Source organism: Coenobita brevimanus, chromosome 108 (assembly GCF_032717465.1).
Source record: "Coenobita brevimanus isolate Jiangsu-jjx chromosome 108, ASM3271746v2, whole genome shotgun sequence".
Classification (NCBI taxonomy): domain Eukaryota; kingdom Metazoa; phylum Arthropoda; class Malacostraca; order Decapoda; family Coenobitidae; genus Coenobita; species Coenobita brevimanus.
Genome location: NC_137061.1, coordinates 10,486,048 through 10,509,874, shown reverse-complemented (window position 1 = coordinate 10,509,874; position 23,827 = coordinate 10,486,048). Strand labels below are relative to the sequence as shown.

The following is a 23,827-nucleotide window of genomic DNA, read 5'->3' as shown; positions in this document are numbered from 1 at the left end:
CCCTCATTCCATCCCCCGTCTGACACTTGCATCATTTATTATAACCGTCTTTCAACCATCTCCTCCTCTCTTAGCATTACACATTTTCTCTGATTAGCTCACGAATATCCTAATAATTCTTCAGAATCGCCGGATATGTTACAATAATTTGGCATAACCTGTGGAAGAAGAGTCAGAAGTCTTACAAAAACCTCCCTTTGACGTCTTCAAGATGCGCACGTCACGCACTGTACAAAACGTGTTTTTAATTTTCCTTCTTTCGTTCTCTACTCACTTCATTCACTCACGAGTAACTGAATAACGTACATATTATCAAACTGTTAGATATGTTAGAATCGACAGGCATAACTGCTGGGATAAAGGTCCTTCATTTTCTTTGGATGTTGTAAAAATCATCGTATGACGTCTTCAGAGATGCGTACACTATGTATAAGACCAGCTTTTAACTATTTCTTCCTCTCTCAGTATGACCTCTTTGACTATGCCCTTATACTAGTGAGATAAAGGTCCTTCATTTTCTTTGGATGTTGTAAAAATCATCGTATGACGTCTTCAGAGATGCGTACACTATGTATAAGACCAGCTTTTAACTATTTCTTCCTCTCTCAGTATGACCTCTTTGACTATGCCCTTATACTAGTGACCAAACAACACTTTGGAATTACTGAGAATGTTAGAATCGCGTGACATAGGTGCTGGGAGAATATTCAAACCGTATATGAAACCCCCGTGTGACTTCCTCGGAGATCTTAGGCCATATTTAACCAACTATAAGTATTTCCTTATCACTACACATTATTCATCATCATATCCTCGCTCATAACTAACGTATAACAGTAGCATTGTTAGACAAAATAAGAATTGCCCTGAGTAACGCGTGGAAGGAGACTCAAATCACTCATAAAAACCCCCGTGTAACATCTTCAATGATGCGCAGGCGGGTGCGTACAGAAAGCATTCTGGTTTCCCGGTGTGGCTATAAAACGGGCGAGACGTGCGGTGGGCTGGTAGAGGAAGCCGTGCCCACACTCTTACACCATGAAGATCCTGGTGAGTACGAGAGAGGGGAGAGAGTTAGAATAGTTGCTTATTCAAAGTCTTGACGAAACTGTGGTGTCTTCTAAAACATTTCCATATTTAGGAATTGTTCTTTTATTTGAACAATTTACGACACTGGATAATGAAGAGAGAAACACTGATTCCGAGGCAAAAGTCTTCTCTGTCATTAAGCTTTGCATGTCATTAAGACAAACTTTTTGCCGAGTCAATTTTCAAGATCAAGAACTGCAATAGTCTAGTTTTCGTCCAGGTCCCGAGCTGTTATGTGCAGTACAGTGAACATGGATAAAAGGGAAACAAACTTCGTCCAACAGTCTGACCATCCCGGGTAGTACAGCTTTTCTTATAAGTCAGTGGAGATTAAGTCAGAGAAGATGTGTGACCATGAACTGCTTTTATTTGCAGGACTGATTAAAGTGTAGTTGTAAAGACGATGAAATTCACAAATATTCTCAGGGACAATTAATTATCGTTAAGTACTGTTTTTCATCAATGGAGGAAGCCTGTAATCTGGTGTATGGATTATGTCTTTTATAATTTGTATTTCCTTTCCTGGTTCATCTTTATTAAAAAGAAAAAACGAAAAGGAAAATGCACAATCATCCCATGCTGTTCTTCCTTCAGAGCCAAATCTTAGTCATGATTTTTACCTGCGGCGAAGCCGACAGGTCCATAAGTGGTACACGTGGGGAATTTTTTTCTCTCCAAGGAAAGCTCGAATACCTACTCTGGGAGAGCTCAGCGATTTTAATACGAAATACAAAGATGTTTAGCTTGAAATTTTGAGCTGAATTAACATGTCACCTGTTGCGTCAGCTGACTCAGCAATTTGTTAGGCGATTTTCATTTTCAGCTATAAAAAGGCATTTTAGTGACTTTCTTATGAAATTCAGATTTGCTCAGCTTGAAATATTGAGTTGATTTGACATAGATGTTGCATTAGCAGATCTATGATGAACGTCTCTTCTCGTTTTTTGTACGAAAGACGATACACCGAGAGTACCGAGTTTACCCAATGTTGTAAAAAAAAAAAAAAAAAAACTTAATCATCGTTTTCTTACAGGAAAAACAAGAAGAGGGTGTGAAAAGAAGATAATATATGATCCCTGAAGCTCGGCTAGTCATTTCTAAGCAGCTGAATGATATTGTTTATAAATCTATCTGTCTACTTGTATACCTAGCCTGCTTTCCTCCAATAAAGGGGGGATAGGAAAAGAGTTGACGGACGTTTGCATAAGCAGACAGCTCCACCGGCCGACTATATCGTTGCCATCACGTGAAGGCGTCCCCCTCGGCAGCATATCACAGGCCAAAAAGGAGTAAATAATACCGTATATAATTGTGTTCTGGGGAACCGGTGGTGTTAAGGTCCAGCCCACAACCAGAAACCTGTTCACCCAGCAATGCACTTGGGGGCCTGAAAGTAAATTTGATTGTTGCATGTCCTATTCTAGGGGAAGGCTGCTTACGTAACAACTGACCTCCTTATTGACGCTTGTGCAGTTGATAGGCATTATTTCTTCATTGTAGTATTTACATCTTTCAGCCCAGTACCGCATTACAATCTTAAATAATGCAGTGGCCTTGTATCCCAGGATAATGGGTGAACAATCAGCCACGGGCTCCAAGAGCAAGAGATGAGCATCACGGCTATGAGCTTGACGGCGTCTGCCCGAACCTTTACTCTCATTCGTGATGCTATCAGACGATTTTATTCAGTGTACGAGAAACTCTATAAAAAGAGAGGTTAATGCACGGTACAGCCAACTCCTCCTACTCGAAAAATCTCTTAAACTGAATAAAATCGTCTGGTGTCAGCAGGAATAAGATCAAGGATACGACACAACTGAAGGCATCAAGACTGATATCCTGAACTGGCGAAGCGAGATTCCGATTTATTTGATACTATACTCATTTCACTTTCATACTATCATCATCGTCATCATCATCATCATCATCATCATCATCATCATCATCATCATCCAGCTCTCCTTTCTTACCTAAGAATGGGGTGAGGCAGGGTCCAGAGAGCAAGAAAAGCCTGATAGAAGAGTGTAACCAATACTCTGGCCAGTTAAATGGGCCACACGCTCACTCGCTCATCATTTAAGCCTCCGGAGACCTAGCTTCACCCCGCAGACATAGATATCCACATTACACCGACGCGCTCCATGCCACCCCAACAGACTAAAATTGCTGGCCGCCACTGCCTCACGAGTCACGGACACAGACATGGTGACGACAGTGTGGGACATAAATACTGATTCACTTTCACCACAAAACGAGACAGAGGAGGATGACTTTGGAAATCCACTTCGAAGTGCAGCAAACTTTTCAGATTATTATGTACAGTGTTCATAACTATTCGCAAAAAAAAAAAAAAGAAAAAAAAAATGATGCTATATTCCACCACTGTACATTTTCTAGAATGCTGAAGAGGGACTCCAGGTGGTGGCACTTGTAACTGGCGGCTCCACTGTCCGGCTAAACAAACATCTCTTAACTCCTTCCGTATCCCCCTGATGGAGAAATATAGGAGGGAGGGGGCAGCATCAGCCTGTAGGCCACTGGGTTCACATCCAGATGAGTCTGGGATTACTACTGCTGTTACTACTAGCATTATCTACTGTGGATCATAAGGGCTGTGAAATGCAGCTGAGCATTATTCGAAGGTGTTAATCATGAGTGATCGGATGTGTGGTCCATTTCACTAGATACTAAATAGTTCTTCTACTTAGTGCCTTTATGCTCCTGTCCCTGGATCCCTCCCACCCTTTGTGTCCGTGAGGAATAGCGCTGGGCTGATGATGATGATGATGATGATGATGATGATTGCTGGCGAGATCTCGTTGGAGGCCTTATTCTAAGTGGCACTGGACGATTCGTAGCACATCCACCTTAGCGATTTACTTTGCCTATCTTAATGTTCTCTTGTATGCTGCTTTTTGCTTAATATCGATACACGTTGCTTTAATAACACACGATGATAATGGATATATTGCACGGAATAAGTAGCTCAGTAGGAGGTGTTACGAAATATCCAAAGCCACCCACAGTACGGCCTTGACTTTGACCGGCCGTACCTGATCCACTGGTGCTTCTCCCCCGGTTCTTGTACTTCCGGTGCGGTCTGAGATGACGATACATTCATGTCAGGTGCGAACGTCCAGTAAAATGTTTGTTGATCTGTAAATGTATCGAGTCAATCCTTTCAGTCCGGTGACGTGTTTTATTTATTTGTTCTTACTCTCATCAGACGATTTTATTCAGCTTAGGAGAAACTTCTAAATAAATAAAGCCTTCCTTAACCTGTTCACTATGAGATTTTTTCCTAAGTTAAAATTGCCTTATGATAGCAAGTGTAAGATGGGAAAATACGTCACTGGATTGAAGGGGTTATATAAGGTAGCTTTACAGTATTTTACCACCATGTATGGGTCGCAGGGTTGGCATGGGGAGCTCCTCGGGTACCTTCCCACTTACCCGCCCGGCCCGTGATTTTAGTTTGAAAAACCAGGTCGGGTAATTAAGAAAATAATAGTAAATAAACAATTAATTAATTATATGCATATACATACATACACAAAAATTAAGACCGAGTGCTCCACACAAAGTGCGGTTCCAGTCTCATGTTCTAATGGCAGTGCTCCAGGCAGCCCTATTCAGAGCTGCCTCACTTGTCAGGTTTTTAAATTCAAGATCAGATCGTATAGTCTGATCCCACGTCTTTCTAGGTCTAGCCCTTGGTGCAGCTCCCTCCACGTTCACCGACTTTCATCTTTTCACCCAGCATAGTTCATCCATCCTTTCCACATACCCAAACTAACCAAGCTTGCTTTTGCGCATCTCATCGTTGATACTCTTGATACCTAACCGTCTCCCCAGTTCTTTATTAGATATCCTATCTTGCAATTTGGCCCCACACATCCATCTCTCAATTCTCATCTCATTACATTCCATTCTGTTGATATCATCTGCTTTCACAGACAACGTTTCTGAGGCATATGTCATTGCGCTTCTAACACATGAAGCGTACACCTTTCCCTTCAAGGGGAGTGGGAGTCATCTAATTGTTAGAACTGGCAGCAGTTCTCAGGACTTTCCCCAGCCACATCATTCTGGCGATAGTGGCGGCCTTGGCTCCATCACCGGCAAAGATGGTATCTCCCAGGTAGCAAAAGTTGTTCACCATCTCCAGTGTCTCATTGCCAAAGTTCACACTCTCAAGCCGGTCATTCAGCACAAGCTCACCCATGCATACTACACATACAGATTTCTCAACTTAATTAACTAAAATTAAAAATAGCGGCCAGCATACACAAATAATACATCTCTTATTTACAGATTTAATTTAAAATTAATAAAACACTGTAACTTAATATAAAAAATTGTACCCATTAAGACTGACTATTTTATATAATCAAGACAATTTGTTGAAAATAAAGTTAATTTTTTCAACATTTTCTTGCCAGTAAATTGTAAAAATTACAAAAATGCTGTGTGTGTGTGTGTGTGTGTGTGTGTGTGTGTGTGTGTGTGTGTGTGTGTGTGTGTATCTTAATATGTTATCGATGTACAATGCTTTTTAACATTTTATGGCACTATAGATTTTGCTAATGCATTATTTCATTATGCTTACAACACAATGCACACTGAAATATTATTTTAGAATCTGTAAATTAATATATCATAGTTTGTGTCTTGCAATAAACAGAGTAAATCGATATTCATAACTACTATACTTATGGTAATGTACTCACATATTCATCTTTGAAGCTTAACAATTGGTTTTAGCAGTACAGTACACAGTTAGTCCATTATTTTGTTATGGCACAGTCAAATACTATATAGAAAAATATAGCAAACTGACATGTTAAATTCAACAACTGTAAATTAATGTCAGCAGCCTTGGTTTCATCATTTCTGTACTACGTTTTTCAATCTGTAGTTCACTATTGAAAGTAATTACAATATGGTAGGCTACTCTGCCATAAACTGTATTTTGTACAAAATATCATTTAAAAGAAATGAAAATATTTATTGTACAAGATCTCAAGGTTTGTAAAAATCCTGGGTTATATCCAGATTTTAATATAAAAAGCCTTTTCTTTTTTCTTTTTTTTAATGAAACCCGAGCGGGTTGGGTAGAAAAAAAAAATGTTGATCTTGATGGGCTGTGTTCTCGCCAGTCAGGAGGCTGTTGAGCAGCTCTTCCTTGGTGATTTATTTGTTTATTACGCCCTACTATTCGCTTCCTTCTTACACATGTCATTATAATACCGATATAAATTGCACGAACGGTAAACAAAATGATATTAATGCTATCTGATTTTGAGTATAGTCTGTTGAAGGTCAGAGTTACAGGGCAAAGTATAATATTTGGCCCTGGTTGGTGAAGGTGCTGCACTCTGTGAGTGCCCTTTCTTGATGTAATTGTTAATATCATTATTATTACTATTTCGCCTCCCTCTGGCAATGATCACTAGAAGCGATACTTTTCAACGTGTGTGCCTCCGTACATTTCTTACCTGTGGTCACACAATGGATTTGGTCCCAGGCTACAATGAGAGCACCCTCACGGCTCACCTTCATACCGGCTGGGGACGGAAGTATCTGGCCAGCTGGCAGGGGCTGGCCTCCAAGTTGTGCGTTGTTGTTGTTTTACCTGTGCCCTTCATTGTCATTGTTTTACCTGTGCCCTTCAGGGTTAAAGCCTGGGAGTTTATTTATTTATTTATTTATTTTTTCGGGGGGGGGTTCTGAAAGTTTCTTTCACCCTCTGGCAAGCTCAGTGAGCCCCAGGCAGGGTTGGACAGAGGAGTGAGCTGGGGGCGACGTGTTCCGGGCAGATCATTTATATATATATATATATATATATATATATATATATATATATATATATATATATATATATATATATATATATATGATCATTCTATGAAACGAATAAAACCATACAGGGTTGCAATCACTGACTTTTGACTAAATCTTGCACGCTGGGTGATGTATGAACCGGTCATACACCTTGTTATATATTCATTTTTTATTCATTTATTCATTCATTTATGTATCGTATGTGGAATAATGCAGTGTTAAATCCTCACAGATTGTTGTTGCTGCTGTGCTGTCTGGGTGCACAGGCAAGCCACTGGATGACTTCTTTCGCAGAGTGCCAGCTGGTGATGGCCAGTACGTCCTTAAACAGGAGTAAGTACGGCAGGCACAGACTCCCAGCGCTTCATTCATACAACTTCCTGAAGCCTAAGTATTGTATAGATGTGAATGGATAAACGTTTGTCTTAACTTGTACACCTACCAAAAATTTCAGTCAGATTAGAGTGAATATTAAAGTACTGTTTGGTGGGAAGTCAGCGCAGTTTCACATGACTAAAATAAAGCCATGATGTCCAACTGCATTGCGTTTATAGTGTGAGGTAAGGGTCGTGTTTTGGCGGCATTGGAGGCTTCGTAATTCATATTCCCCAGCTGTAAAATTTTGCATCTGAGGCCTTAACATTCTCTACTCTGTTATTTTTGTCACTTTCATGGCGAAATAATTTCCATTAATAAATTACAAGAGAATAATGGGGTGTAATGTGCAAAATAAATCAATACGGAAGATGTATTACGAACTTCAAGAGCCACTTACAGTACGGCCCTGAACCAACCACAGCCTTAAATTTCACTGTCTTTGAAACTGAGGACAGTATTCTATGTGGCAGTTTTTGTTTTGTAGCATTTCTTTCTTAGCGATTTATTTGGGATATTAAACCTTTTGATATTCCCGCACCATCCTAAGGTAAACTATGTCGATATCAGATGCATACAAATAAAGTAGTTGTGCAGTTTATTCGTGTGCATTCACAGAAACGTGGACAACTGCAAACCCAATACTACAATGTGTTTGCGGATTTCGTTGATATCCATACACTCAGTATCCCCTGTATCTAATTATTTTTACTTTATTGGGGGGAGTTGACCCCCCAAGAATCACAGGGGGGGGGTTCAAGCACCTCAAATATCGCATTACGGATTAGAGTCCATTGTGCAACATATACTGACATTCCAAAGCCATGTCGTGCTTCCTATCACTGTTTTTTGACAATTTTTAGTATGGTCAGGGGCTAACCCCCTAAAGGTGATGGATGGAAAGTTATATGTAGTGAAAGGCACCCCCTGATGTAATAGGGCATATTATAAGATGCAGATTTGAAAGATGCAACTTTAGGTTTTGGTTTCATGTCGATATAACGAAACTGAAAGGAGTCATGGCGACGAAACGATATTTTTTTTTTTTTTTTTTTTTTTTTTTACTTTTTTTGTCCCTACAGCCTGGGCATTGCCCCAGTTTGGCCGAAAATTTAATCAGGTGATCAGTTCATGGCCCACCATTGCTGTAATTTTAGTCAAAATAGCACGAGCACTTTTCGAAGAAAGTTGTTAACAGACAGACAAACAAACAGCCAAACCGAGTGAAAACAATATCCGTCCCCGAGCCCCTCCGGGGCGGAGAAGGGTAATAAAGAAGGGAACCCCTGGGTAGGGATCTATGAGATTCACTACCATGAGCCAAAACGCGGAGGGCAGTAGGCTTGGTACCCTTCCAGCACGATCCCTCACTCAGGAACCCTGGGAGGTGATGGGATAATGCTGTTAATATTGACTGAAGGATCGAGTGGCCAGAGCCGTGAAGGAATCATCTGTTATGTAAATAGGAAGAATGTGATGATGATTAATCAATTTAACTATAAATATCGCCGTTCTTAGCATACACAGTAGCTGTTTATACGTCATATAAAAAAATGTGGCAACTCGCCAGTGTGTCGCCGTCAGAATCATGGTAATGGTTCTTATTACACCATGAAGTGAAATAAACGTGCAACTTACCTTTTCAGTGAAAACAGAACCGTAATAGCAGGAGGCAAAAGTTGCCATACTCATCCTTAAGGAACTATTTTTGGGAAATAGTTGTAACTGCCGTCATTATCTTATAAAAACACAGATTCACAAACTGAACATTACTCGCCGGTCATTATTATCTCACTAAATCAGCCAAAACTAGTTAACTTTTTCAACTGAGGTTTAAACAAGCATTCATTTCAAGCTTCACCTACATTTATATCACTATCCCATGTCAGTGTTGACTGTCATTTGTGCAAAATTCAATACTTAAAAAGAAAAAAAAAAATCTTTTACTTCTCTCCACCATCTTTACCTGATCAATTGATTACCCGAGCACGGGATGCTCGTGCCGGTCCTTGTTACCCGCCACCACTGCCATCCTTGTGCGTAGGACAGGGTAAACCCTGTCCACCTTCTGCGACAGGACGCTTTGGACCAATCCCAACCTATTTAATTTGTATTCTGCCTCGCTAGAACAGCCACGGGAGTGGTCAAAACCCGTCGAAACCTGTCTGCAAACCCCACGGAAGTGTGGCTTTTGTGAAGATGTTGGTACAGGTACTGAAGCTGTTATTACCAGCAAAGCCAACAATTGAGATATGACCGATTTTTCATCGAAATTTTGTCCACTGAATCTCTTAACCATAATAGATAGTGCTTGATGGATCTGGCAGCATATTGTAATGACCACCAATAGATCGTGTATGATGTCAGCTGTCATTTTCATCATTTAACCATTTATTTATTTTAATTATTTATTTATTAATGGGGACCCCTTCAAGATCGGGGCCTTAGGCTGCAACCCAGTCATCTTAGTGGTAAATCCGCCACTGATCATGTTTAATAAATCGCTAAAGCAATGGCGCTACGAAGTCTCCTGTGGCACCTGCATTTCCATCCTCAGACACACAGCCGACATATGGTAGGCGTTCACCTCTACTGTGTATTTATCTTGTTCTTCTATCCGTCTTCCATTCACTGCTTCAACGTCATAATGCAATAGGTATCTCTGAAACACTTTTTTTTTTTTTTTAATGTTCTGAAGTGTGTGTGTGTGTGTGTGTGTGTGTGTGTGTGTGTGTGTGTGTGTTACTAACGTTCACCAATTTTGCAGCCAATCCTACGAACGAGGTGTCTTGGAAACGGACTGGTCACTCGAGTATGTCAGGCCCTGTAAGTATACTGTATATCAGAATCTATATATCAACCTATCTATCTAAATCTTTTCATTTATCTATCTTTTTACCGCTGTCTTTATGTCTATCTACCGATCTATCTGCCTGTCTACCTATCTCTCTCTGTCTCTAGTAGCAGTCAATCTATATCCATCTGTGCATCATCCGTGTCTATCTGCATATCTGTTTACATGTTATATATCTATCTGTTTATTAGTTTATCTGTCTAACTGTTTTCTGTCTATAGATATGTCTGTAAGTCAATCCATATGTCTACCATGTCTGCTGAAGTAGTTTGTCTTTATTATTATTATTATTATTATTATTATTATTATTATTATTTTCTTATTAACCATGTATTGTCTGACATTGCATCCTGTGGCCCGTGGCCTCGACTAAAGAGAAACTGTGTCTGTCCCTACTCAGTAACGTCCTCTTACCACGACACACCACTACCCTCCAATACATTCCCTGGCACAATGTCTTCACGGTGTATTCTTCTAGTATACTTGTTTCATTCTAACTCAGCCAAAATTGCCATCACTCCATGTAAAGGACTGAGCGGTGACAATAAATTAAAACTAGAATGCTAGTCACGAAGCAGTGCCTAGCCAAGGATGTGAAGTCGTAGTATTGTCTCATTCTGCCCCTGAGCTACGTGAAACAAGCTGTTAGAGGACGAAAAACTGGGCCATGTTAGTGTGACTGTACTATAGAAAAGAATATAGACAGCCAAATAATATCAGCAAAACTAAATTGCCGTTTGCCCCTTCATTACGATGACGTCTTTTTTATTCTCTTCTCGCCACCTCCAGACGATTTTAGTTCAACTTAAGATCTGCCATAACGAAGCTATTTTCCTCTTGAATCATGTGACGTGCTTTGTCGACATCCTTGCTGCCTTCAGACGATTTTATTCAGGGTGTTGGTTGACCTCTTGCAGTGAAGGGATTAATGTTAGCCCTCCAGTGTGAAAAAAATCTCCCCTTAGCTGAGAAAAATCGGCAGGTGGTTACGAGAATGTGAAAAAAGGCGATTTATGACAAGTACTTTTTGTTGAACATAGAGAATGAAAGTAATGCAAGTATAACTGGCTGGGATAAGAAAGGATGTGAGAAGAGAGGACGAAATCAGTAAGATGGAAGTTGTGGAACCAATGAAGAAAGTTAAAATGGGGAAAGCCCCAGGAATTGATGGAGTGTGTGGTGAAACGCTGAAGCATGGGAGAGACATAGTAGTAGAATGAATGTGGAAGATGTGTAGACTGGCCTGGGAGGGAGATAGAGTCCCGGAGGATTGGAAGTCAAGTATAATTATTCCCCTGTACAAAGGAAAAGCGCAAAAAAAAAGTGTGTCGTAATCATGGGAGCATTTGTCTTCTTAGTGTAATAGGAAAAGTATATGGTAGGATACTTATTGACAGAGTTGGGGAAATAACAGAGGAATTAGTTGGAGAAGAACAAGGAGGTTTTAGAAAGGGAAAATGTTGTGTAGATCAGATATTCATTCTTAGGTCTTTAGTGGAAAAAGTTTCTAGAGAAGGAAAAGAAGTTGTATGCGGCCTTCATGGATTTGGAGAAAGCATATGGCAAGGTGGATAGACAAGGACTGTGGAAAGTATTAAGAATATATGGGGTAGATGAGAAGTTGTTAAAGGCCGTGAAGAGTATGTATGAGGGTGCTAAGGCTGCAGTGCGTGTCGAGAGTGAACTGGGTGAATTTTTGTATTTGAAGGTCGGATTGAAACAAGGATGTGCCATGTCTCCATGGTTGTTCAGTCTGTATGTGGATGGGATTATGAAAGAGATGTAAGGTAGGGCAGTGGATGTTGGAGCGACCCTAGTAAGAGAGGGGAGTGTTTGGAAATTACCTGTACTGTTGTTTGCAGATGATACTGTGTTGTTAAGTGAAGACGACGGGGAGCTGCAAGGCTTCGTGAATGAGTTTGGGAGAGTGTGTAGGAAACGAAATCTAAGGGCGAATGTAGGGAAGAGTAAAGTTATGGTCTGCGAGAGAAAGGAAGTCAGTGAATGTACAATAAGGTTGGATGATGAGGAAATGGAAAATGTGAGTGCGTTTAAGTACTTGGGTAGTGTGATGAATAAGGATGGAAGTTTAGAGGGTGAAGTGCTTGAAAGGGTGCAACAGTGAAGAAAGGTTGCTGGTTCCTTGAAAGCAGTAATATGAAACAGGGATGGTATACATGGAAGTGAAAAAGCTACATGACAGTATTGTGATACCAACTCTAACGTATGGAAGTGAAGCTTGGACCTTGTTGGAGGGACAGAAGTCAAGAGTGAGAGCAGTGGAAATGAGTTATGTGAGAGTAGCATGTGAAGTCACATGGAGAGGTAGACTGACAAATGAGGAAGTGAAGGAGTGTTGTGGTGTGGATGTGGATGTGATAGGAAACGTTAAGAGAAACACCCTGAGGTGGTTTGGACATTTAGAGAGGATGGAGAGCAAGAGACTGACGAGGAGAGTGTATGTGAGTGACGTGGAGGGAGAAGGAGGCCAAGGATGAGATGAGGGGATGGAGTGGAGAGGTATATGAGAGAGGGGTGTGTGAGCTGGGAGCAGGGCAATGAAATGGAGGGGGGACATGGAGGGGAGTTGTTTGTAGCCACCCCTTACGGGATTAAGGCGTCTGGCAATAGATAGATAGACGTATAGACTGTGTATGGGAGGGGGGTAATGAAGACAGTGAAAACAATGATGATGACGACAATAACGGTGTGGTTTTGTTGATGATCCTAATGAAGACAGTGAAAACAATAATGACGATGACTGGTTTTATTGATCCTAATGAAGACAATGAAAACAATGATAATGGCGATGACGGTGTGGTTCTGTTAATGATCCTAATGAAGACAATGAAAACAATTATAATGGCCATGACGGTGTGGTTTTGTTGATGATGCTAATGACGATAATAACGACAGGAATGATGGCGGTGGGGACCGTAGTGATAACAACAACAACAACAACAACAACAATAATAATAATAATAATAATAATAAAGTCGTTGATGCTACTGATGATTACGCTAATGATGATGGTACTGATGTAGATGGAGGAGCGAGGGGAACGACCAGGGCAGGAGCTGTAGCAGGTACCAGGTACTTCCCCTTCACCAGCTCTGAGGAAGTGAAGTTCTATCTCTACAACCAAGGAACTAAGGTAAAGTCTCTCCCTCTCTCTCTCTCTCTCTCTCTCTCTCTCTCTCTCTCTCTCTCTTTAATTCCTATCATTATTTTTATCGTCTTCCTAACTGGGATCAGGTAGTCCTATCCTACAGTGCTGTCACTCTTTATCTTTTATCTATACTGTTATCTTCCACGGTTATAACAGCGAGTGATGGATTTGTGGACTATTTTGTTTGTTGTCCTACTCTTATGCTTTCCTCTCCTTGCATCCCACTTAATTAGTAGAAACAATGATGATGATGATGTTTAACGTAAGGGCAATCATTATTTTTATATTAATAGTAGTAATAGTAGCAGTAATAACAAAAATAAGAATAAGCATAATATTTATAATAACAATAATGAATTATGAGGATGCTAACGGTAATTATAATAACTACGATAATATTGATGGTGGTGATAAAGATGCTGCTGTAGATAATAACAGTAATGATGATGCACTCCCAGGGCGCTCCACACAGCGTCCGCGTGAGGGCGCTCTCTGACGCGCTAAATATTGCCTAGTGGACCCGTCGGACGACTACCTGCTGCGCCACCTGAACGCCAAGGGGAGTCCCAAGCTGCTTGATGGACAGTAGTACGTGGACGCCTCGGGGGAAATGTATTACCAGCCCAAGCAGGGGGGTCAGGCTGGCGGAGCTGGGAGTGTGACGGCTAAGAAGAAATAGACTTTGTGTTCCATTTTACTGTGATTCTTATCCCTTTCTACCTTCCATCCGAGGACGGCATTCTAAGTCTATTCTTACTTTTTTCAGAAGATTTCAATTGGCTAAGGAACGCAGCCAGGTTGTGAAGGTGGTAATGAAGGCTGTATCAGACACACGCAGTTTGAAAAGGTCTCTGTTAAATTGAATAAATTCGTATGAGATAAAAAGAATAAAATTAAATACGTCACCGGGTGGAGGAGTTGATTTCCATGACATAATTTCTACTACATTCCTGCTACTACCACATTTTTTTTCTTTCAAATTAAGAGAGACGTTTAGTAGCGAAGTAGGCCAACGGAGGCTGCCTATATATCTAACATCGCCATTTCAAAAAGTCTCTCCTAAGTTGACCAAAATCGTTTGGTGTAGCAAGAATACGGTAAGAAATGCGTCAGGTGGATCAAGGGGTCAACTGAGATTTGCTTCTAACCCTTTCAGCCCAAAACGTCTTTCACAAACTGAAGAAAATCGTGTGGCCTAAGTCAGGTTAATAAAAAATATGCCTTGGGCTGAAAGGATTGATTTCAAAGACTCTCTCTCTCTCTCTCTCTCTCTCTCTCTCTCTCTCTCTCTCTCTCTCTCTCTCTCTCTCTCTCTCTCTCAAGTAATAAGTCTCCAGATAGATCCCTCCCCCCATTTTTTCCCCGAAACCCCATTCTCCTATTCTCTTGGTTATAATCCCCTGTTGTTAGTTGGTGTAGGTGAAGTAGCAAGATGTATACGTAAACTATAGCTGTGGTAGTGTCAACAATCAGTGAGGCTTTACTGGTGTGTGTGCATTGGTGTGGGAATGTGTGGGTATAGTCCATCGTCTGGGCATTACTTCACCCTATGACCCAGCCTGCTTTCTCTCAACTGAATTAAATCATCGGACTTAGCTGGATATTACACAAAGATATTCATTCTACACCAAAATGTTAAAATCAAGACAATTTTAAACATTTTTTATATGATGGGTTTCTCTGACATGGAAAAAAGTCTGTGACATAACAAAAAGGTAAAAAGTCTTGTTAGCCGCAATATAATACATAATTTCGTATTTCGTGGCCAAAGGGATCTCCGGGCGAGTGTGAAGCGTGCTGTAGTTGTGTAGGCTTCAGCGTTTCAGTACCATGGCGTCCTTTAAGTCTTATTCTTTCTATCCTCAGACCAACTTTACCCCTGCCAAGGATAGTATGTTTTTGGCTAGATTTCTTGGTCAGTCTGTCTATAGTAACATCATGGTAAAACTACTGCACCAAAAAAAAAAAAAAAAAAAAAAAAAAGTCCGAAGACTATCAGAGGAACAAGTGATCAAGCCTGGGGCGATAAGAAATCAAAGGTCACAAGATCGAAATTGGAGATGGCGCTGCCTGAATGCTCTTGTATTCAAATGAAGAAAGACGCCTCGTTATGAAGAGGTTAAAGGAGACAGTAATTAGTTAAGAGACTTCGTTCCAAAGGCGAATAAAATTGTCTCGAGGCAGTAGCGTTAAGCTAAAAAAAAAAAAAAAAAAAGATATAATTGTACTAAAGGCATTAGAACAGATGTTAATGCAGGATTTGTGTGTAATGATTTGTTAATACTTATTTGTGAAATAAATCTGTTCTACGGTTAAAAGAATCCTTATACATTTATAATTAAAATAATATCACAATCTTTTTGTTTATTAATTGATCCCTTTCCGTCACGGACATCTGAAAGGTAACGTGAAAAAGTTGGAGGGAGAGTAGCCTGATGGCGGAGGACAGGGTGACATGCAGGGGATTTGTTCGTGAACACCTCCTGGATTAAGGTGTCTGGCTAGGGATAGAAAGATAATGTTACGTTTATGTGAATATACGCTGGATGAGGAAGAAGAATGGGCCGTGGAAGGAAAGGAAGAAGTGAATGGGCTGGATGTAAGAATTAAATTGCGATAAAAGAAAGAGGAAATATGGTGAGAACAGGAGATGTGAAGAGGTACTATGAGTAAGAGAGAGAGAGAGGAATAAAATAAAAATAAAACTTGGAAAAAGAATCAATATGCAATCCTTTGATAATTGGAAGCTGTGTTGGAAAGAAGTGCGTAAATGTAGAAATAAATGTGTAAAAACGTTAGAATGAAAACGGAAGTTTGCAAACAAACGGACCCGACAGCAGGAACATATAATGGATTTTTGAAAACTGGTGAATGTGAAGGAGAAAATTAGACCGGTAATAAACATGACTGGATATTGTTTTGCACAAAGAAGGAATGTGATACCGGAAAATACAACAAAGAAAATTACCCTGTGAATAGGATGAGGAATGGGAAAGCAGCAACGATGAGATGTAATAGGGAAAGTGGAATGGCCTGTCTGTGGGAATTATGTAGAGAGAAAGAAAAAAAAAAAAAAAGCCTGGAAACAGAGGAAATAGGCTAAGAATGTGTGCTTGTATGATTTTTTTTTTTTTTTTGGTGCGTGTGTGTCCGACTCAGGGCTCATGTTTAACAGTCTGTTCCCTTAAGCCCAGTAGTTTTCCTATGTACCATACACCTTCCACATGTCACCACTTTGGCGCTAACACTCACCGTCCATACTGAATACATGTTAGGACTGCCTCATTTAGGACTGGTGTGTTGGTATTAGCAGGGGTATTATTACCTGTCGGTGGGTATTATGGTACATCAGCAAAAGCTGTTTTAACGAAATTTAGCTCCTTAACCCTCGTCAGCTAACCTGGGGTCTGACAAACCCCAGCTCCAGACTTTTTGTTTATTTTCATATATTACCATAGCCCTAGGGATTTGTCCTCCTATCTACCTTCCTGACCAGTTAAGTAGTTTAGGGAGGTGATGGGGTTATTCCTGGATCTGGCTCTATTTTTGGTCTATAGAGCTGATGGAGTCCTATAGACCTGAGATTACCTGACGTGTGACATCATCAGGGTCTATCAGACACCAGGTTACGTGACGTGTGACATCATCAGGGTCTGTCAGACCCCAGGTTACCTGACGTGTGACATCATCAGGGTCTGTCAGACACCATGTTAGCTGACGTGGGACATCATCAGGGTCTGTCAGACACCACGTTACCTGCCGTGTGACATCATCAGGGTCTATCAGACACCACGTTACCTGACGTGGGACATCATCAGGGTCTGTCAGACACCAGTGTTATTTATTTATTTATTTTTTTTTTTTTAATGCAAGGAAGAAGGAATTAAAGGCCAGGAGCCCACAAACTGTTCCTTCCAATGAAAAAACAAAAACAGTACAAAAGAGCCAAATTCAAGATCCGGTCATTTCGAGATGCCTGGACACACTGCGTTTGAAAGACTGGAGATCATAGGAAGCAGGAAATACAGATAGGGGGAGACAGTTCCAGAGTTGGCCTGTTGCATAAATGAAGGACTGGCAGTAACGATTAACTCTTGCATTAGAAACTTGGACAGAAAAGGGAAGAGAGTTTGTTGTTAGGCGTGTGCTATGCGCCCATTGTAGAGGTGGAAGGATGCAAGAAGACAGTTCAGAGGAGCAGTGATCACTGATGTAGCGATAGAAAAGAGATAAAGATGCAACAATGCGGTGAAGAGATAGAGGTTGAAGGGAGCCAGTATGAGGGGGGAAAGTTAATGAGATGAAATGCCTTTGACTCCACCCTATTGAGAAGAGCTGTATGTGGGAGCCTCCAGACACATGAGAGCTGTACTCTACACAGGGGCGAATAAAACCCGTATATAAAATCATCAATTGTTCAGGGGTAAAAAAGGTACGGAGTCGGCTTAGCACACCTAATCTCTTGGAAGCAGATTTTACAAGGGATGTAATATGATCTTTCCAAGCTAAGTCCCGAGTGAATGAAACCCCAAGCATGTTGAAGGACGATGCAGGATTGAACTGAATATTATTAAACATTAGTGGGTACTCCTGTGGTAGATTTTGTTGGGTTGATAGTTGTAAGAACTGAGTCTTTGATGCATTAAAAACAAGATTATTTTTAACCCAGTCAGAGATACGAGCCAAGTCAGACATTAGGTGTGCCATAACCTCATCCCTTGTTTGTTGAAGTAACTGCTGAGATGGACGGTGCAGGAACGAAATGGAGAGATGTAGGGTAGAATCATCAGCATACGAGTGGATAAGGTTAGATGTACAGCTTAAAAGGTCATTGATGAATAAAATGAAGAGCTGGTGATAGGACAGAACCCTGAGGAACACGACTACTGATAGATCTAGAGAGATCTAGGAGATGAATGCTGGCCATCTACAACAGCGGCTATAGAACCACCAGAAAGGAAGCTATAGATGAAGGCACAAATAGAAGGATAGAAACCGTAAGATGGTAGTTTGGAAATTAAAGATTTATGTCAAACTCGATCGAAAGCCTTTGAGATGTCAAGTGCAATGGCAAAGCTTTCGCCAAAGTCCCGAAAGGAGGATGACCAGAGTCTGAAAGGTAGGTGAGATGATCGCCAGTGGAGTGTCCCTGATGGAACCCAAACTGGTGATCAGAAAGAAGGTTTTGAAAGGAAACATGCTTCAAAATTTCTCTGTTAAGAATTGACTTGAAAACCTTTGAGACACGGGATGTTAAAGCAATTGGACGAAAGTTAGAGGATTGGGAACGGTCACCCTTCTTTGAACATAAGAACATAAGAAGAGAGGATAACTGCAGTAGGCCGGTTGGCCCATGCTAGGCAGCTCCTAGAAGAGTAACTGAACTACTAGAATGAGATAAGGATAGCAAAGAAGAAGGCTCTCCCCCGCCCTCCAAACCCTCCAGCCGAAGCCGGCAGGAAAAAGTCAGAAAGAACACCACGCCGTATAGAAAAACTGGCTTGGACATTTTACAGGAAAGTGTGAAAGGAGAATAGAGACTATCATAGTGTAACCTGAAAAGAAAATTTATTTTTTAGTTAGTATTGGTTATAATATTTTCTTTATTCTATATCCACCCCTTATTTGTCATATGCTTATCTAGCCTATGCTTGAAACTCTCAATGGAAGAGGCAGCAACTACTTTACTAGGTAGCTTATTCCATTCGTCTACTACTCTATTACCAAACCAATTTCTACCTATTTCCTTACTGAAACGGAATTTTTCTAGTTTGAAACCATTATTTCTAGTTCTATCCTGTATGCTCACTTTAAGTACCTTGCTAATATCTCCCTTATTTATACCATTCATCCACTTAAAAACCTCAATTAAGTCTCAACTTACTCTACGCCTCTCTAGCGAATGAAGACTTAGTCTTTTCAGTCTGTCTTCATATGACAGGTTCCGGACGTCATGTATCATTTTAGTCATTCTTCTCTGTACATTTTCTAACGAATTAATATCCATTCTATAGTAAGGACACCAAAATTGTACTGCGTAGTCTAAATGTGGCCTTACTAATGCTAGATAAAGTTTCAGTATTACTTTAGATGATCTATTGCTCACGCTTCTCGAAATAAATCCTAGGACCCTATTTGCTTTATTTCTCGCATTAATGCACTGTTGCCTAGGTTTAAGGTCGTTACTAATCATAACTCCTAGATCTCTCTCGCATTCCGATTTGCTAATTTCTTTGTTATCTAAGCTGTATTTAGTATCTCCAATGGTCTTGCCTACGTTAAGTACTTTACATTTTTCAACGTTAAATTCCATTTGCCAAGTTTTAGACCATTTGGACAATGTATCGAGGTCTTTTGTAAGTAATGGCAATCGTCAGTCGAGTTAATGATACGCCCTATTTTTGTATCGTCGGCAAATTTGCTGATTCTGCTATTGACTCCTAAGTCTAGATCATTTATATATATGATAAATAATAAGGGACCGAGTACTGAACCCTGTGGTACACCGCTAGTTACTAATCCCCAGTCCGACTTAGTTCCATTTATTAATACTCTCTGCTTTCGTCCTTTCAGCCAGGATTCTATCCATTTTAAGATATCGCCGTCTATACCGTGTGCTCGAACCTTTCTAACTAACCTTTCGTGTGGGACTCTATCAAAAGCTTTACTAAAGTCCAGATAAATAACATCGTAAGCTTTATCGCTATCTACTGCCTCATAGACCTCCGAGTAGAATGACAACAAATTTGTGAGGCAGGATCGTCCTTGCCTGAATCCGTGCTGACTTTCGTTTATAAGATTAAATCTTTCTAAGTGTTCTCTAATCTTATTTGCCAAAACTGACTCTAACATTTTTCCTACTATTGACGTTAGACTTATCGGACGATAATTCGACGCAGCTGATTTATCACCCTTTTTAAAGATGGGCACTACGTTTGCGGTTTTCCACGCCTCTGGAACTTCTCCTGAACTTAAAGAGTCATTAAATAACGTTAAAAGTGGCTGACATAATTCTTCTTTGGTTTCTTTTATAATTTTTGCATATATATCGTCCGGACCTGGCGATTTTTGAGGTTTTAACTTGTTAATTTCTTTCAATACGTCCTCCTTACTAATGGTTATTTTACTAAGAATATTTTCCGTACTCTCATGGTAAATATTTGCTGCTTGAGGGACCAGGCTTAGATTTTCCTTGGTGAATACTGATATGAAATAATTATTTAGGATGGAGCACATTTCTTTATCTTCACTGGTAATGTCACCTGATTCTGTTCTGAGTGGTCCTATCCTATCTTTATTTTTCGTTCGGTACATTTGATAAAAACCCTTGGGGTTTACTTTTGATTCACTTGCAACCTTAATTTCATAACTTCTCTTTGCTTTTCTTATCTCCCTCTTTACTTCTCTATTTAAAATTGTGTACCGGTTACGTAAGTGTTCCTCTCCACGTTTTATTTTTCTATATATTCCTTTCCTTTGGCCTATGAGAGATTTTAATCTGTTGTTTAACCATCTTGGTTCTGAATTGTTAGTTCTAAACGGTTTTGAAGGAATATATCTATCTTGGCCTCCGTATATTATATTTATTAACTCGTTATACTTCTCACTGGTCGAACGTCTGTTTGGTACTGGAGCTGAGTTAATTTCCGTCACCTGGACTACATTCCTATCTACCACCTCCCCCTCACAGACACCTGACGGACGTCCCCACGTGCTTCCTGCGCCTGACCTATGACCTGGGGATCCCCACTAACCTGACATTCCCTCAAATAGCTAATCTCCCTGTGGAATACCGTTCGAAAATAAGCTCTTAAGCCATCGAAATCTCCTAGACGAAAATTAGGAACGGTGGAGGTATTTTCAGTGGAACAGACATCCCAAATAAATTTGAACTTAATTTCTTCATGATCGCTATTACCAAGTCGTCCACCAACCTCTATATCGCTAATGATATTTTCTTTATTAGCTAAAACCAAATCTAGTATATTATTACCTCTGGTGGGCTCCCTGATATACTGATAAAGGAAATTATCCTGTACTACCTCTAGAAATTCCTCTGACTCTGCATCTCCTGTCTGATTTCTCCAATCTATCCTTGGCAGATTAAGGTCCCCAACAATTATTACTAAGCTGGACTGTGATGCTTTCCTAATTTCCTCCCAGAGGTATTTACTATCAGCTCTACTTAATTTTGGAGATCTGTAAATTGCTCCTAAGACTAATTTCTCCCTATTGTTACTAATTTCAACCCAGACACTTTCTGTGTCCCTATTTACTTTAATGTCTGCTTTATTGTAACAGTTTAGTGAATCCTTTACATAAATAGCTACCCCTCCCCCTTTCTTCCCTGACGGTTTGACACAAAAATATTATAGCCTTTTATCTGATATTCTGCTAAAAATTCTCGAGTGTCTGTATTCATCCAAGTTTCACTAATAACGGCAATGTCTATTTTCTCTGTACAAATTAAAGCCCTCAGTTCATCCATTTTATTACGTAAACTCCGGCTGTTTGTGTAGTACACTTTCAGATTATTACGAGTAGTTATGCCTTTACCTTGGCATTTACTGTTATTTATTTTATTACTAACTGGGAAACTCTTTACTTTACTAATATAACAATTTTTTGTACTATCGCTTATCGCCCTTCTATCATCGCTTGTTCTATCATCTATCATCGCCTGCTCAATTTGAGGTGCCTGAGTGGATGTATCTACACTATTGGTTGAACTTTTGTTCTTAATTTTGCAAGTATCGATGCATCTATCCAAACATGGTAATAATGATTTCTGACTGTAGTTGCTGCATCTTCCTGTACACCTACTTCTCAATCTCGAAAAAATCCCTCCAACTCCCTATCTATCATTCCAGCTAAAACAGTAACTCCTTGCCTGCTAAGATGAGTCCCATCCCAACTATACAAGGCACTTCGTCCATAAAACCGGTCCCAGCTGTCTATGAAAGGTATTGCATTATCTTTGCAATACCTTTCAAGGCGGCAATTAAACCCTATTGCCCTGCTCAACCATTCCCTTCCAACCCGCCACCTTGGTAAAACACCAAGCACTACAGGGGTTCCTCCCCTCTCCCTAACCTTTTCTAACATCAACTTGTACCTTTTCCACAGTACCTCACTCTTACGGCTACTAATATCATTGCCTCCTACACTGAGGCACACAGTGGGTTTGTCACCACTTTCCTTTACGATATTTGAAATTTTATCTACCACATTAGCCACCCTGGCCCCTGGAAGACACACATGTTTAGCGAGTGGAGTATACATGGCCCTGTTCAGATATCTCACCTGGGAGTCTCCAACAACAACAACATTTTTCTTACCTTTCTTGTTCTGTTTATACTTACCTGTACTGGAAGTTCTCTCACCGTCCTTCTCCTCTACTTCCCTCTCTGCCTTCCCTTCACATTCGTCCCGTAGTGTGTCGAATGTATTAGTTGTCTTAATTTCCGTTTGCTTTTTAAGAGTGAACTTCGTTGCACCTTTGTTAACAAGTGTCCAACCTTCAGCCTTTTTCTCTTTCTCCTCCAACATCTCCTCCAACAATTCCCTCATTTGTGCCTTCTCCTGCCTGAGAATTTGTACCTCCCGCTTCAGTTCGAGAAGTTCCTCCTTTAATTCAAGGTAGTCTTTTTCAGTACCTGCAGTGGGGACACAGCTCTCTGCCGAGGAAGCCATTACGCACTAGTTCACACAAGGTAGCACACACTATCACGGGTCACTACGGGTCACCACAACACACACACTCACGGATCACTAGCACAGCACTATCGCTGATCACTACAACACACTAACACAGCCACTATCACAGATCACTAAAGCACACTAGCACAACACTACCACAGGTCTCTAGCACGTCTGAGCTGACTGGCCTCACGAGAGCGACTGACTGGCCTCACGAGAGCTCTAGGTCATTAAGTTAGTAAAGATGTAGGCTTCTTCACCATGTGGATCATTGAAAGGAGAGGAGAGCTAAAGATGGTTGTGAACATTGAAATCTCCTAGAATGGAGATTTCAGAGAAAGGAGAAATGGACAGAATGTGTTCCATCGTAGACGTAAGATAGTCGGAGAATTTTTCATAGTAGAAGTAGAGGACTGGCTGAATGAGAGCAAACTTCCAGCAAGAAGGAAAGGTACAAGTTGATAGACAAAGGCAAAAGAGTTTACCTAGGCAGGGTGTAAGTACAGACGCACAGTTCTTGAGGACAACAGGAGGGACTCCATCAGGCCCATATGCCTTGTTAGTATTGACGCCAGTGATGGCAGAAAACACAGCAACTGAAGAAATGTTAATGTCAGCCATGAGGAAGTCAGAGGGGGGAAGTGATGGAGGAACAGCACTGGGGTCGTCTAAGGTGGAACTGGAAGAGAAAGTTTGAGTGAAGAGATCTGCTTTATCAGTAGAAGTAATAGCTACAGAGCCATGAGAGTACAAAAGAGGAGGGAAGAATGATGAGACAAAGTTGTTAGAAAGTTGGT

General features: G+C 40.6%; 1 protein-coding gene across 1 annotated transcript; it reads left to right on the top strand.

Moving 5' to 3' along the window:
- Positions 1–1,025: 1,025 nt before the first annotated feature.
- Positions 1,026–15,364, top strand: LOC145416864 (uncharacterized). The gene is made up of 5 exons (XM_080285734.1): positions 1,026–1,050; positions 7,166–7,266; positions 10,076–10,134; positions 13,207–13,316; positions 13,790–15,364. Exons 1-5 carry the CDS (start codon positions 1,039–1,041, stop codon positions 13,844–13,846), a joined length of 339 nt encoding a protein of 112 aa, XP_080141860.1. The 5' UTR covers positions 1,026–1,038; the 3' UTR covers positions 13,847–15,364.
- The last annotated feature ends 8,463 nt before the right edge of the window (positions 15,365–23,827 follow it).

Bases quoted from the DNA above. Each gene is read 5' to 3' on its own strand.
- LOC145416864 (XM_080285734.1), top strand. The intron at 10,135-13,206 runs GTAAGTATACTG...GTACTGATGTAG, and splicing joins ACTCGAGTATGTCAGGCCCT to ATGGAGGAGCGAGGGGAACG. The intron at 13,317-13,789 runs GTAAAGTCTCTC...ATGCACTCCCAG, and splicing joins TCTACAACCAAGGAACTAAG to GGCGCTCCACACAGCGTCCG.